A 17349-nucleotide genomic window follows, 5' to 3' on the forward strand; every position below is an offset into this window, starting at 1 on the left:
AGTGGGGAAAGCAGGGAGGGGTGGGGGGGGGAATGAAATGGGAGATTGGGATACCAAATTGTACACTCTAAATATATGTAGTTTAATGTAAAAAATAAAAAAAATAAAAAGTTAAAAAAAATAAAATAAAATAAAACAAGGAAAAGGAAAGGCATAAAGATTGGAAAGGAAGAAGAAAAACTGTCTTTATTTGTAGATGACAGGCGTACAGAGAAAGTCCTAAGAAATGTACCCCCTGCCCAAACAAAAACCAAAAAACCCTGTCAGAAACAATAAGTGTATGTCATAGAAGTTAAGGTCAAGATATAAAAATCGACTTTTTTCACACACCAGAAAGAACTAGAAAATGAAATTTTTAAAAATATCATTTATAAAAACATAAAATACATTAGAAATAATCAAATCAGCTAATAATAACGCTAACAAAACATGTACAAAATCTCTACAGTAAAAACTACGAAATACTGCTGAGAAAAATCAAAGACCTAAACAAATGGAAAGATGAAGATGTGCATGTATTAGAAGACTCAGTTTTCATAAGAATTAATCTACAGATTTGATGCAATCCCAACAAAAAACCATAGCAGAATTTTTTGTAGTAATTGACAAACTGATTATATACCTTATATGGAAATACAAGAGACAATGAGGAGCTAAAACAATCTTGAGAAATAAAAGCACTACAGGACTTATACGACATGATCTCAAGACTTAGTATAAAAGCCACAGTAAAAAAAAAAAAAGTAGAAAAAAAAAAGCCACAGTAACCAAGACCGTGGTGCAGATGAAAGGACGGGCAAGTAGGTGGATGGGACAGAACAGAGTGTTCAGAAACAGACCCAAACATGCAGTCAAGTCACTCTGACAAAGCACTGAAGCAATCAGGTGGGAGAGAGAAAAGTCTTTCAACCAGGCCTGGGGCTGCAGATCCACATGGAGGGATGAGGACCATCCTGGCCTCACACTGTACACAAAAGCCAAAACTACACAGCTTTCAGAAGAAAACCTGGGAGAAAATCTCCACATGCGTGAAACAGGCAACGATTTCTTAGAGAAAAAGAACTAATCATGAGAGGGAAAGAAATTATACATGGACTTCATCAAAATTTAAGACTTCTCGGGACTTCTCTGGTGGCGCAGTGGTTAAGAGTCTGCCTGCCAATGCAGGGGACATGGGTTCCATCCCTGCTCCAGGAAGATCCCACGTGCCATGGAGCAGCTAAGCCTGTGCGCCACAACTACTGAGTCTGTGCTCTAGAGCCCGTGAGCCACAACTATTGAGCCCGCGTTCCAGAACTACTGAAGTCCGCGTGCCTAGAGCCCGTGCTCCACAACAAGAGAAGCCACCAAAATAAGGAGCCCGTGCACCACAATGAAGAGTAGCCCCTGCTCACCGCAACTCGAGAAAGCCCACGTGCAACAATGAAGACCCAACACAGCCAATAAATAAATAAATAAAATTTATCAAAAAAAAATTTTAAACTTCTACGCATCAAAACACACAAGCCACAAATAGGGAAAAAATATATATATACATATATAAAACAAAGGATTTTCATCTGTGATGTATACAGAACTTCTGCAACCGAATAACAAAAAGATCCAATAAAAACAGTCACTTCACAGTCAGATGTACTAGTGGCCAATAAGTGTATGAAAAGTGCTCAGCATCATCTGTCACCAGGGAAATGCAGAATAAAACCACAGTGGAATGATATATACCTACTAGTGTGACTAAAATAAAGAAGAATGACAACAGCAGTGGAACTCAGACTGTGCTGGTGGCAGTGGCGCTGTAGAGCCACTCTGGAGAACTAAGAAGTAGATCACACATACACCCAGACATTCCACTCTCAGGGCCTATACAAGAGAAATGAAACCACATGTGTACAAAGAGCCCAGGATAAGAACGTTCATATCAGCTTTATTCACAGTAGCCTAAAAGTAGAAACAGCTCAGGTTTCCATCAACAAGAAAATGGATAAACAAATTGGTATGTTCGTACAATGGAGTATTATTCAGCAATAAAAATGAAGACACTACTGATTACACAAAAACCTGGACGAATCCCTGAAACCACTATGCTAAGTTAAAGACAGACAAAGAAGAGTGCACACTGTATGACGTCCTTTACATGAATTTCTGGAAAAGGCAGAACTGATCTACGACAACAGAGAGCACACGAGGCAGTAGAAGAGGAGAGCGCCTAGGAAAGGCCACATGGAAATGTCCCCAAGCCCGATGGGGGCGTGGTCACCAGTCGTGAACATCAGTCAACCTGACTGAGCCATTACAATCAGACCACACTAAAAGACAGAGAGGTCAAGGTCAGAGTAAACTAGCGCTTACCAATCATCTACAATTTAACATTAGAGGCTTTACAAACGCTCTAGCACTGGAAACTCTTCCATCTCCATTTACACCACACTACACTTCAGGGCACATGGACCTTTCCTGAGCTAAACCAGATGAGTGCCACCGTAACTCCACCTGGGCACATGACTCAAACAAACTTCCTGTGTGTGGCATGGAGGAGAAAGTGATTGCTGCATTTTCAGGTCACTGTCTCTCCATAAATAGACAGATTTTTATTTATCAGGACTCTGACAAATTAATATGGGAAGGAGGGAAAATTTTTACCAAAGCAAAAATCAACACGGAATCTATTGGGAAGAGAAGCCCTTTTACCTGTGATATGGAGCCTCCCAGTATAAAAGATGGTTTTTCTGAAGCCAATGTGGTTTTGGATGATGGGATGAGAGGAGGAGGTGGCCTAGTGGGTCGAGTTGTCGGAAGCCGAACCCCTTCAGGGAGGTTAGTTATCACTTGATGTGGAGCAGGCTGGAGGACTTTTAAAAGGGAGAAAAAATTATTTAAAATAGTCAATTTCCTAGTTTGCAACATTCCACCTATCTCAATTATTTCTTCAATCACATGTAAATTATAAGTGCAAGATGAAGTCGAGGATCAACACTTCTATTTTAAATGGCTTTCACTTAAATTAAACCTGTATCCACACTCAAGTCACAAATGGTATCTATGAGGTTGAAATCCTAACCCTAACTCAACTCCCTGTCAAACCAGAGCCTTCAGGCTGATGTCCGTTTCAAACTATTTCTGCTCAGCATACTGCCAATGGCAATCTTTAGTAATTTTTTCTCTCTCTCCATCACTCTTTGGACCTCACAATGGAGGTGAGAAAAAGGGTGTTTCTTAGAAACAGCTGATATTACAACTCTGGAAAATATACGGATATGACTGACAACCAGTTAAACATCCTCTTTGCATCTTGCATAATTTGAGAAACATTTACTGATTCTGACTCTCACAGACACTTGGATTTTTTTTTAGGGGGGGTTGGATCTCAAGATTTTTACAAAGTACATGTACTCTTAAAAGAAAAGGCAGTCAACATCACAGCATACATGTATGAACACAAATCTCCCAGTGGCCCAGTGAGTCTCAACTGAATACAACTGAAGATGGAATGCAGAGAAACGAGAAAGGAATTCTGAAACAGCAAGGACGCGTCCTGGGGGTGAACCACCCATGTCACCACGTGTGGGTCGATGGCCAGCAGCCACGGCACAGAGGAGCGGTATTTACCTGGCGGGACACTACAGCGGGCTGCACGCACATCGGGCTGTGGCGCGGCTTTACTGACTTCTCTCGGAGAGAGCCTACACGGTGATGCTGACCTTGCTGCGGTACTGTGCATCTGTGCTTCCTGTTCTAGAGCACGTGTGACCTCAGCATAAGGCATATAGGCGACTGATTTTCCTATGAAAGTTAAAGTTATCAAAATAAGGGAAGAACCCCAAATTAAAATAGTAAGTGTGAAAGGACCAAGCCCACACCATCCAGGGGCAGATCCAACTATATACTACTATCAATGTCTAAAATTCCCGGGCCGGTGGGGGGGCGGGGGCGGGGGGGGAATCCACCCACAGAGAGGTTAAAAAAAAAACCTCTAAATCTAAATCTTCTCTGTAAGCACCATTACTGTGACCTAATAAAATCTCCCAAAGTTCAATTACAATTTTTTTTTTTCAAATCAAAGCACAAACAACTTCTCTTTCCTCTCATTAGGAGAATCGAGTATTTTCACATGCAAGAAAGACCACCACAGGCAAAACATCAGATTATCCAGCTATTCTATTCTGTGAATTTAAGTATGGCCTCAATTAGAGGCCAGAACTCTTGAGGATTTCAACTCTTATAACTGGCCTGTTGAAGCACACTGCTTAATATTCAGAGAAATAAATGTAATCAAGAAATAGAAGAAGGATTTCAAAAGATGCAGATCAAAATAACTTTTTAAAGGCTACACAAGCTTATAAAACTATAAATTTCACTGTAATAATGCTGATGAAAATTATTCCACATAATTTACCTCCATATAAAGTATAAAAAATTTTTGAAGCATTTACAGGGCACATCAGATATGCAGTCATATTAAGACAAACACACACATATATAATTATATATATAATGTATAATTTTTTCCCTTTTTTTAAAAAAAGTGAAATTGACATACTGTAATGTTGGAAAATAAGAAAAGCACAAAGAAGAAAATAAAAAATCATCTGTAACCCACTTTAAATTGTGGCATTTTAATGTCTGCCAGAACAAATTCCCATTCATTTTTTATTCTTTTGCTTACCTAGTCTTATCCACTTATTCTTCCATATAAATCTAAATTTAAAATCATTTTGAGTACTTCCTCCCCAAACAAAATATCACTGAAATTTTCATTCGATGTGCATTAAATTTATCTCCTGTATTTGCAGGAGACTTGACATTTTATAATGAGTTTTCTAACTGAGGAACCTAGATTTTTTTTCATATAGGTCATTTTTCATAATTTCATAAAAATTATTCATAGGTATTTTATATTTTGTTGTGAGGAAGCCCATCTGTTTAATACATATATATGGAAGTGTATATATATATATATATGATTATTGCCGATATATAAGAAAGAAAGATATAGATTTCTATAAATCCATTTTTTTCTGAGAAACTTCCTGAACTTTCCTCCTGGCTCTAATAACTTCTTAGTTAATTCTCTGAGGCTTCCTAGGTGAATATCATCTTACCCTGTGAATAATAACTTGTCTTCTCCCTTTAACAGCTAAACCTCTCGCTTGGCTCCTTTATTCCTTCCTGCACTGCAGTAAGTAACACTGGGCATCCTCATAGGTCCTTTCTAAAGAGAGGGTCTCTAGCATTTCACTATGAGGTGGAAGTTTTGTGACTGGCTTCAAACAGAGATTCATTAGCACAATTAAAATGTTCTTTAGTTAATTAAGATATTTTTAAAATCCAGAAACAATGGCTGTAATGTCAGCTAATGGGAATCTGTACTATGGGCAGAGCCCTGTGATTACAGAAGCATCTCATTTAGACCTCATGACTAATGAGGTCAATAACATCATTTGACAGAGAAGGAAACTGAGGTTCCAAAGAATCATACCTAACCTCCCAACCAAGGTTGGAGATTTTTCGAAAGCAGTGCAATTCCTGGCCCTGAGCTCTAAACCATCCTGAGTGCAATGGTGTCTCTCTGAGCACTGGGTTTAGAAATTTCAGATGCCTCTGGGGTAACTGTCAAGATGATGTTACCCAATCCTTCTGTGAAGGATTAATATAATGAATTAGATTATTAAGTGTCCTAATACTGTGCAGATTTATGAAATAAACCAACTTCAAAAGAAAATCACTTTTCCCTTTCTAGAGAATTCAACATGAGAGTGCATTATGTGTATTTTGTGTCTGATTGTTTTACCATTTCCATTAAGTTTATAATCATGCGACACTGTCATAATAGTGTTAAAGAAAATGAAAACTTAGATTGTTCTAAATACAGCTATTTATATCATCACGTACTCAGCTGAAAAAATTAAGAAACAACAACAAAATAAACTAGATTCAGCTGCACAGAAGCATTCACTCTTATTTTGACTGGATAGATGTTGTTAAACCCTGCATTAGAACTTCACTTCTAACTCTTTCTCTACATGTGTAAAGTTTGAGTTCTTTCACTGCAGAGAAAAGGTTTCCAACTAAAGTAGGAGTCAACTTGTGTAAACGTTACTGGAAAATGAAAACAATCTTTCTCTGAGGTTTCTCAAGCTTTTATACAAATGGAAAGGCTTAACCCCCCATCTCACTGACATTAAGAGAAGGTAAACACAAGCAGCTGGACAACAGGTGGTGCCTGTTACCTTCCAAGCGAGCCCATGACGGGAAAAGCCTCAGGTAGACAATACCAGTTTGGTGATGGTTTATACACAAACCCTCATTCTCACCATCCTTGCCATTCTATAAACTACTCTATGATGCTGCACTGAAAACATCTGTACCAAGCATCCTACATACAAGCAAGTTAACTGCAAATACATAAATGTTATTTGGGAGATTATCCTTTAAGCGAACTACAGGATAGCTATAAATTCAGGAGAGCCTTCAGGCCCTTGTTAAATAAATGACTGGATGAATACACTAGCTAGGTTAGGTAAAATAAAGCTTAACCTTGGGATAAAACATAATCAACCATCCCAGTTGGAGTTGGTAGAGAGTCACCTTGATCCAAACTGGTGTCACATTAACAAATACCGAGGTGCCATATTGGTCAAATATATAATTACAGTCTGGTTTTAAAGCCACTGCATCACTATTAAAAATAAGGATACCATTCAGATCTAAACCACATGAATTAACGTGACTGATCATGGTGAAATGCAATTCACAGTTTGGAGCCTCAGAATTTAGGGCTCTAGCCTAGTTCAGTCTCTCCAGCTGCTAAATACAACCCCTTTCATAAAGGAGATCAAGAAAAGAAACTGAGGTCCTAAAATAACTATATAACATAGACATATTAAAATGATCCAGATATTCTCAACTGCATAATGTTAAGCTTTAGCATGAGTTCAGCAAATACCTTCGAATGTTATTTTTTCTACATTTTAATTCTGCCTCAAAAAATGTATTCTAAATCATTTATGTAAGGAATAGATCAAAAGACTTCTGAATTATTCTGTAATTTATCATTCTCATAATGACAGATTTTCTTATAACTGGAATGCTCAAAAGACAAGCATTTCTGCTAAGCTCATTTTTATCCTACTTCATTTAAATCATTACTTTAACACGTAATTACTAAGTATACATTATGTTAATCACTGAGTTAGCAACTAAGGATTCTCTAGCAGCAATATACTAAAAGTCCAGAAGTTAACAATGGTTTTTTTTTTTTACCTTCATTCAAGAAATACTCATTTAGCACCTATTATACACACAGCCCTGGTGGGTATTAATCACTCTGGTTCACATTTTTAATAGCGTAAGATTTATATTTAAAACACTGACAGTCTTATACGTAAAACTCTAACGTAAGAGGTTCAGCCTGTCATGTAATTAGCAGGTCATTACTGGTGTGGGGGCGGGGAGTCCGCAGGATCAGTTACGCTGCATGGCTCCTCTTTTATACAAAACAGCCCTTGAAGTGCATGGCGCTCCACAGCTAATAACTCTTTATCTATATACAGTACTACAAGCAGTCTTCTGGATCATTACAAAAAATGAAACCGTAATTGAAGAAGACTTTACCAGTCTTATATTCTAAGCGTATTATACTAGATAGTCCATAAGTTATTATCAACCAGAATACATGTACCATTTTCTAGCCATGCCAGAATTTATTAAAATTTAGAAATCGCTCCCTTTCTTTTTTAAAAGAAACCTAAGTGTATCATGCACCAACTAAAACGAGCATGCAGAACTCAAACCCATCACTTGAAATAACAAGAGTGACATACAACAACAACAGTACCTTCACTGTACCTGTGACACTACGCACATATGAATACACCACTATTACTTATTATACGGCATATAAAGTGACGCTGAGCCATGTGTTATAAAACAATGCTGAATGCTCATTCTTTCCTACAGGCTGTAATCCCGGCAAGGCAGAGATATAGCTAGATTAAACAGATATATCATTTGCACTTTACAGATGAGAAAACTAAAGCTAAGACGGTCACGTGGCCTGCCCACGGCCAGAGCGAGCGGTAAGCCAAGGTCTGACTGGCTATGTGCTACACAAAGTTGTCCCCTGTCATATCAGGGATTTAGAATATTACTCTGATTTGCTTGGAGGACAGGACAATTCTCACTCTGAAAACTCAGATGAATGCAGCATAAAGCATGTCTTTTATACAGTCATCAGGCATTAAGGTGAATAACAGAAAATTCACATTAACAAGACATCTGCTGAAAATGTTACCGCCACCCTTTAGTATTCAGTAATACTGACGTTCCTTAGTCTAACCGAGCTCAATGTAAAGGAATTTTATCTAGGAGGGACCAGCGCCATAAGCTACAAAGTGCTAAGGACACTGTTCTGACACACAGCTGTGTTTCCCGCCAGCACGGCTCTCTGTGGTGGCAGCGCCGCCTACCTTCCCACTCTCTGCTCGGGCTCCTGGAGGCGCCACACGGGCTCGGGGAGCTCCTGCACTCCAGGTCCCCCTGCTCCTGCCTCTGCCGCTGCTCCTCCAGAAGTGCGGACTCGTGCATGGCTTTGATGTGTCGCTGGTAGAGGGCGTAGCCGCTCACGGGAGTCCCAATCGGTATGTTACAGGGGGTGCAGGAGACCTACAGGAAGAAAAACACCTCAATGTGCCAAGGACCAACAGAACATGAATTACCATCTGTGGCAAGTAATGCTCATTTCTGTAACATGACTGCTTGAAGTGGTTTTACCATTTTTTAATCAAGGAATCTTCAAGCACAAAGCTTAAAATACCAAACAATTACTTTCAGATCTGAACACAAGATAAATCCCAAAGTTGGGGTAAGAAAAATCAAAAACAGAAACCACAATATTTCCAACTGCTTTTAACCCACGATGTTGAATCCCTAGTGGCTCAGGCCTGGGTCCCACCCTCCTCTGTCCTCTCACAGGTGCTCAAACCCACTTCTGTGGATTTAAATGTCACCTAAACATTCATGGCTCATAAACTTCTATTTCTAAGTTATTTTCCTCTAAGTTCCACACTCACAAAACTGCCTACCTAACAACTCCACTTGGGTATCTCAAAGCACCTCAAAACTTACATTCAAAACAGAACTTTTCATTTGCTAAACTCAATGCTTCTCCTACAGTGATCTCCATCTCACAAAAGAGAACCTCAGCACCTTAAGCCAGAAACCTGGCGCCACCCTGGACTCCGTCTCCTCTCCTCCCACAACCAAAGCATTAACACATCAATTCTCTTCAGACAGGCGGTCCCTAACCATCCAACAGCACACTGCAACCCGCCCCCTCGCCCCCCAGCTTCCTTCTCCTCCCAGCCTGTCCCCCCTTCCACAGTACACAGCACTTGCCACAACTGGAAATGAGATGCCTGCTTTCTCTGTTTGTTTTCTGTCTCTCCCACTTCATGAAGAACCCAAGCTGCTTTGTCCAAAACTAAGTAAACAGCCCCTAACACAGTCCATCACTTCAAGAACACAAGAGTCTTGGGAATAGCAGAGATCTGACTCTTTTAGACCCTGTCATCGGAAGACTTGCAGAGCTTTCTCCACTGCTGTAAGTGGAATTTTTCACTGCACCCGTAACACACACAACTGTCCTGCCTTTGGCTCTGGCTTATATGTAAGCTTATATGTAAGCTTATATGTAACGTGACTTTTTCTCCTTTTGCTATGAAGCGAAATGAACTGCTTTGGTCCAACCAAAACATCATTTCCTACATGGAGTCTTTAAGTGTCAATCCTTAAGAAGGAAGCTCTCCTTCCTCTGAATCACCCATCATATATTTTGCAACCTAACAGAGCATCACATTATAATTCTTTTAAATTGCTGTTATGATTTTTTTCTATGTCTTATTATCAAGACCAATCTCTAAATTTTCTGTAGTCAGAGACTATGATATCCCCCACAGTATTAAAAATGTTATCTTGAACTGGGCAGACACTCAATAAAGATCCATTTGGGTATATCAATGAACACATATTTCCTGACGTTTTTGGTGAGCCTATTTATTATAAGCACACACTTAATATTTGCATACTGTCATGTGAGACAGGAAACAAATTTTTATCCTCTGAAATAAAGCAAGAGCTAGAACATAACTAGGTAAAAGATCAATACCCAAGACTGAAACTCAGGTTCAAAGGGGAGTCAAACTCATAGAGATTAATAAGGTAAAATGTAAATAAAACTAGATTTAGAACTGTACACTAAAGTAAATTTATTACACTTTATAATAACCTCTATAAAATATTCTAAATATTCAAAAACTAGTTGTATATTTATTCTACTACTGTCTTACAGCAAAACAAAACAAACATAAAACTTACTAACATTTATGGTGAGAGCACTACATTTCTCTTTTTTCCTTAATTGGAAATGACTACTTTAATCAATTGTCACAATGGGTCCATTTGAAAAAGCAATACATCCAACAGATGAATGGATAAATAAAATGTGGTCTTAAAATGGAAGGAGAATCTGACATGTGCTACAACATGTATTAATCTTGGGGACCTTATGATGAGTGAAATAAACCAGCCACAAAAAAGCAAATACTGGGTTGGCCAAAAAATTCATCCAGGTTTTTCCATACGATGCTTTAAAGGGACTTCCCTGGTGGCGTAGCAGTTAAGAATCGGCCTGCCAGTGCAGGAGAGACACGTTCAAGCCCTGGTCTGGGAAGATTCCATGCCGCAGAGCAACCAAGGCCATGCGCTACAACTACTGAGCCTGAGCTCTCGAGCCACATCTACTGAGCCCACATGCCACAACTACTGAGCCCGTGTGCCTAGAGCTTGTGGGCCACAACTATTGAGCTCACTGCCTACAGCCCGTGCTCAACAGCAAGACAAGCCACAGCAACGAGAAGCCCGCGCACCACAGCGAAGAGCAGCCCCTGCTCGCCGCAACTAGAGAAAGCCTGTGTGCAGCAACGAAGACCCAATGCAGTCAATTAATTAATTCATTCATTAAAAAAAAAAGATGCTATGGAAAATACCAAACAAACTTTCTGGCCAACCCAATACTGCATGGGTCTGCTTATATAGGTAGCCAAATTCATAAAATAGTAAGTACAAAGGTGGTTACCAGGGGCTGGGGAAAGAGAAGAAGGAGAGTGATGGTTTAATGGATATACTTAACCCTACTGAAGTGTAGACTTAAAAAGAGTTAGATGGGCTTTCCCTGGTGGCTCAGCGGTTAAGAACCTGCCTGCCAATGCAGGGGACACAGGTTGGAGCCCTGGGCTGGGAAGATCCCACATGCTGTGGAGCAACTAAGCCCATGCACCACAACTACTGAGCCTGTGCTTTAGAGCCCACGAGCCACAACTACTGAAGCCTGCATGCCTAGAGCCCGTGCTCCACAACAAGACAAGCCACTGCAATGAGAAGGCTGTGCACCACAACAAAGTGTAGCCTCCACTCACCACAACTAGAAAAAGCCCTTGCGCAGCAATGAAGACCCAACATAGCCAATAAATAAATAAATAAATAAAGTTAAAGATGGCAAATTTCATGTTATGTGATTTTTAACCACAGTTTTGTTTTTTTTTTAAATCAAGCACTGATTAAAGAAGAGAAGAAATGTCTCTAAAGGTCTTTGTTTTCCACTCTACTTTTCTTACGGTGAAAACTTACCATTGGTGGGATGACTGCAGCTCGATGCTGAAGCTGTGGCAGGTCCAGTGGATTTGGTTTGATTGGGGATGAGACCAGTATAGATCCAGTGGGGTTTAACAATGAAGGCTTTGAATCCATAGGAAACATTCTGCAAATGCAATTTAAAAAGATAAGTTAATATATTCTTATTTAAGACTAAACATACAATCACCATAATCCCTTCTAAGTTAACACGTACACACACACGATCACATTAACCTTACATATTTGAACAGTAAGGGAAAAAACCTAAAATGCTAATTTTCCAGGTAAAGAAACCTAACACTGATTTATAGATTGAAATTTATCTGAATTTAATCACCTGCAACTAAGCAACAGAGCAGTCTGAACAAGTGCCATTATAAAATGTTAGGTCTGATTTTACCATTAACATAGGTTACAAACTATGTTACCTGTTACAGAATGTTTTACTAGGATTACAGAGTATTTTTTAAAACATTTGAATAAAGCACCACCATTTTAAAACCAAGAATTTCACTCAAAATTCCAGACTCCTGGTTTCTCATGAACAAACGGGAAGAAGAACTGCACCACAGAGGCAGCACTCCCTGCTGAACCTGCAGGGCTGCCCCTCCCCTCCAGCCCGTGCTCCCCATTCACACCCCTACCCTCTCACACTGCACTCATTTCCAGGACCTACACTTGAGTTTAGGATGCCCAACATAGGAAATGGGGAAATTATATGAACACCTTACAGACTCCATCACATTTCCCAGTGTTGTCAGTTACTGGGGAAAGATGAACATTTTAAAAGATATAAATTGGTAAGAAAATTAGAATGTGTAAAAGAAAACAATTTACATCTTACACAAAGAATAAAGATAATACTAAAGATATAGACAACTGAAAGTGTTATTTTGATAGTTTGGAAGTGAAGTAAACTTTAGAGTATCATCCAGAGACACCGCATATTATAAGGGATTTCAGAACTACTGTCACGGCCATCTCTCAGGATGCCCCTCTCCTTTAAGATTACTGCCATCCTAATTTTTCCTTCATTTATAAATTTATAAATGAGTTACTGAAACCAACAGTGCAAAACACAGATAACTCTCATTTCAGATGAGATATTTCAATAAAGCATGCTTAAAAGGGAACACACAGTTTGAATCCATTTATGTTTACTCTAAAGCCTGGGACAGTTAAAATGTAGATTACTATGACATGAGAAAAAAAGAGTACAGAATCTTCAATTTTCTGAAAATCCAGTGGTTAAGTAGGAGCCCTATATTATCTCAATTCTTGTTGATTAAAACTCTAGCAAAAACTGGCACAGCAATGTAAAGCAGTTATACTCCAATAAACAGCTTAAAAAAAAATTCTAGCATCTACATATAAAAATCTCCTTGGAGAAACCATCACTGTTATCCTCAGTATTATTCTAGCACCAGGTCTCATTCTAGAATATATAAGATGCACAATACACTGGATATGGACTGAGAGCACAGTGACACCAGGACACAGTATGTAAGCTGAGCTCTGAGCAGAATCTGGCTGTCTCCTGAGAGCCTCTTTCTTATTAAAAAGGGGAAAACAAACAAACAAACAAAACAAAACAAAAGAGCTGAATTGGGTTTCTGGGTAAATGACATTTTAGTCTAATTCATTCTAGAATTTGCACCAATCCAACATTCTACTGTGATTCTAGGTGATTCCATTTCTTTCAAGGAAAAGGAAACACACAGGAAATTAAATATATTAAAGAAGGTAGTACCTACTTTTGCAAAATATATGTTTTTACAGTAATTTTTATAAAAACCATAAAGATTACATTTTCATATTGATTTGACTAAAAGTATTTATAAATTAATTTGCATTATATACCTGATATTTTAAATTACAAGCATGAATAACCTACAGTTTTAACTGATAGAAAAAAGCGGTCATTATAATTACCACTAACTTGAATCTAGATTTCGCTCTCTAACACACTTTCATTCCAGTTTCCATCTTCACCCTCAGCATCTCTCACATCTCACACGCGGGCACTGCAGGCCTTGATTTGAGGCCACTCAGTCTGAGAGCAAAGTTGGAGCTGGCGCCGCCCCGCCCCTGCCTCCACCTTCACCACGACACCCCTTCCCTGCTCTCAGATGGAACGCACGTAACAACTGATGTAGGAAGAAATTAAAACTGTTTTCATTAAGGAGTAATGACCACGCAGTCCCTTCTGGTTACTTGACCAGGTGAACAGCATCAGCACCCCACACTGAAAGCAGACAGACTCTCTCACTTGCAGTCCTTACACAGCAGCAACCTCGGCAGCCAGCACCACCCTGGGGTCCAGTCTGCAACCACAGAGTAAAGAGCAGGAGGAGGTCAAGGAGGGAGCCTCACCGCTGCCTCTCCAGCTCCCCGTCCACGTCCTCGTCGGCACTGCACGTGGCGCTGGAGTCGTGGTCGGAAGGGGGCTCAGGCCTTGGGGCGCTCATCTGCTGCGCTGCCCCCAGGGCGTCGTCTCCGGGCTCCGGCTTCTCGCCGCTTCCCTCCAGGTCTCTGTCTTTGGGGTCCCCTTCGACTCTGGATGGACTGCTTTCCGGCGCCCGCGTGTCAGCATCCACAGCATCGGCCTCGGCAACCGAGGGGAGGTCAAGAGCGGCAGTGTCTTCAGCCCCGCACGCCTCGTGCTCCACGTCCATCGGCTCTGCTGGGTCCACTGCTGCGCTGTCGCTCGCCTGGGTCTCCCCACGGTCCCCCTCGGCTGCTTTTGTGCTCGAAACTGCCGGCGAGGGAGAGGCCCTGGGCACGGTGCCGGGGGTGGCCTCCAGCTCGGCCGCGGGCTCAGCGGTCCCTCGAGGAGGCGCGTTTTCAGTGCTGTCTTCGCCGGGCTTGACAGCTTCAACTGGTGAAGGAGAAGGAGCACTTTCTGTATCAGAACTATTTTCAGCACCTTAAAGATAATGATACGGCATAAAAATCTGATAATGAACACGTGTCAGGTGGTGACAGAAGCCATGCTTGAAAGTACTTGTTTAGGAAGAACTATCCTCCTTTGATGACCTCATTGAAGTATTACAGCCATTGGGAAAACTAAAGTTTTTTCATAAGTAGAGTAGGAAAGGGAAAGATCAAATTGTCTTGGCCTTCGGAAATTGAAAGCATAAAAGCTTTTAATGTCTAAAAATAATTCATATGAAATTTGAAAAACAGAGAAAGATAGAAAAACAAAACTAAACAAAAAACATTCCCATAAATGATAACATTCTGGTTTATTTCTAACAGCCTGTTTCCAGGCTTTTCTTTTCACCCAGGAGAGCTAACACTAGAACAGCACTGTCCAATAGGAACATAATGGAATTACATCTCTAATTTTAATTTTTCTGGTGATCATGTTAAAAAAGTAAAAAGACAGATAAAATTAGCTTCAGCAATGTATTTTATTTAACCCAATATGTGCCAAATGTTATCATTTTAAATGTACCCAATACTGAAACCTAGTAATAAGATATTTTACCTTTTTTGGTACTAAGTCTTCAAAAGCTGATTATATTTCACATTTTCAGCCCATCTCAACTTGGACTAGAGTTGTCCCTTGGTGTCTGCAGGGGACTGATTCCAGGACAACCCCCACGTCCCCACCACAGATAGCAAAATGCACGGGTGCTCAAGTCCCTTATATAAAACGGAGTAGTATATGCATATAACGTATGCACCTCCTCCCATATAGTTTAAATCGTCTCTAGATCACTTACAATACCTAATACAACACAAATGCTGTGCAAATAGCTGTAAATACAATGTAAATAGTTGCCACTGTGCAATTTTGCTTTGAGGAACTTTCTGGAATTGTTTTCTGTATATTCTCGACCCACAGCTGGTTGAACTGCAGGATCCTCAGACAGAGCGAAGACTGCACTCACATTTCAAGAACGCAATAGCCACACACATGTGCGTCTAGTGGCTACCACACCGGATAGCAAAGCTCTAGAACAATATTACACAGATTTTTTATTTAACATTGTAACACTGGTCTTTCCCACTGTCTGCACCATTTCATAAATATACTTTTAATGCTCTTTGACATCTTTACCTAGATATCTCAAAGGAATCACAAATTCACTATGTCCTATTCTGGACAGGTATTCAACTCTCCCAAGTCCCAAATCAAGTTCTTTTCTGGTGTTTAGTATCCAACACACAAACCAGGACCTAGTAGTCATCTTTTAACCACTCCTCTTATTTATCCCCATATCCTGCCTCCATGAGTCTCACAGATTTTCTCTCTAAAAATATCCCTCAAATCCAGCCATTTCTGTTCAACTTCACAAGTGCCACTCAATTCCAAAACTGACACTTGTGACCACCACTGCAGACCATTCTCTACAACAAATCCAGAGTGAGTTTAAAAGTAAAATCTTAACAAAACTCACTTGCACTCTCTCTCCCTCCCTCCCTCTTAGAACACCCCCGGGAATCTCGCTGCTCCCAGGATAAGTCCCAAACCCCTGCCGCAGCCTGCTGCAAGCCTCTAGCCTCATCCGAGCCCTGCGTTCTCTGTGTCCCGTATCATTGGCCTGCTTTCAGCTCTATGAGTGCCCATGCACCCCCTACCATAGACTTCATACATTCTGAATGGCTTTCACCTACTTTCCCCGCTATGGATAGTAGATCAAATACCACATGCCTCAAAAAAGCCTTCTATCATTTCCTTAACGAAGTTGAATTTTGCTTCTATGGGTCTTACAGCACACGTACTGATCACAGTTACAGTTTTACATTTATTCACAATTATTTGATTCCTGGCTGTTGCTCCCACTAGGCTGTAAACACCATAAGGGCAAGGATCACATTTTGCTTATCATTTAAGTCCTAGAGACAAGCACAAGTGCCTGGCACAGAGCAGACTCAAACATCTGCTGAAGTAAGAAGTGAATGGGGGGCTTCCCTGGTGGCGCAGTAGTTACAAATCCGCCTGCCAATGCGGGGGACACAAGTTTGATCCCTGGTCCAGGAAGATTCCACATGCCAAGAACCAGCTAAGCCCATGTGCCACAACTACTGAGCCTGCAAGCTTTAACTACTGAAGCCTGGTACCTAGAGCCCAAGTTCCACAAGAAAAACCACCACAATGAGAAGTCCCATGCACCACAATGAAGAGTAGCCCCCACTTGTCGCAACTACAGAAAGCCCGAGCTAGCAACAAAGACCCAATGCGGCCAATAAATAAATGGAGGAGATGGAGGAGGAGGAGGGGAGGGGGAGGAGGAGGGGAGGGGGAGGGGAGGGGGAGGAGGAGTGAATGAATGGCTGTGAATGTGTCTTTAAATTTACTTCACCTTTCCTCTATTAGTGGATCCTTGGGCTACTTCCAACTTGACACTGCTATAAATAGTTACACAGAGATGTTCACTTCAACATTAAGTTTTCGATTCTTTTCTTAAAACAGACTACAAGAAAACATAAAACTTTAAATCTCCCTAAAATTAAAAATATATTCCAATGAGAATCCCAATGGTAAGAAAGATTTCTTAAACTAGATAGACCAATCTATAATTTATAGGAAAAAATAAGTCCCTGAGAAAATCCAAGAAAATTAGAAAAAGTACTAGCGTGAGAGAGACTTGCCTCTCTAGATACTTATGTACTATGAAGCAAGTATATTACAACGTGTTTGGAACTGCCACA

At 40.4% G+C, this 17349-nt stretch overlaps 1 protein-coding gene across 17 annotated transcripts in view; it reads right to left on the bottom strand.

Moving 5' to 3' along the window:
- NCOR1 (nuclear receptor corepressor 1) overlaps positions 1-17349 on the bottom strand; it is a 149989-nt gene that overhangs the window by 38629 nt on the left and 94011 nt on the right. For 13 of the 17 annotated variants that reach the window (XM_057717049.1, XM_057717053.1, XM_057717052.1 and 10 more), the window contains 5 exons: positions 14062-14614; positions 11683-11812; positions 8466-8661; positions 3607-3780; positions 2689-2849 (listed from right to left, as the gene is read on the bottom strand). In XM_057717049.1, coding sequence (XP_057573032.1) covers positions 2689-2849; positions 3607-3780; positions 8466-8661; positions 11683-11812; positions 14062-14614 — 1214 coding nt within the window. The remainder of the gene's footprint in view (positions 1-2688; positions 2850-3606; positions 3781-8465; positions 8662-11682; positions 11813-14061; positions 14615-17349) is intronic. The other 4 variants (XM_057717065.1, XM_057717061.1, XM_057717056.1 and 1 more) reach the window with 3 other exon arrangements.

This window comes from Hippopotamus amphibius, chromosome 17 (assembly GCF_030028045.1).
Source record: "Hippopotamus amphibius kiboko isolate mHipAmp2 chromosome 17, mHipAmp2.hap2, whole genome shotgun sequence".
In the NCBI taxonomy this organism is placed as follows: domain Eukaryota; kingdom Metazoa; phylum Chordata; class Mammalia; order Artiodactyla; family Hippopotamidae; genus Hippopotamus; species Hippopotamus amphibius.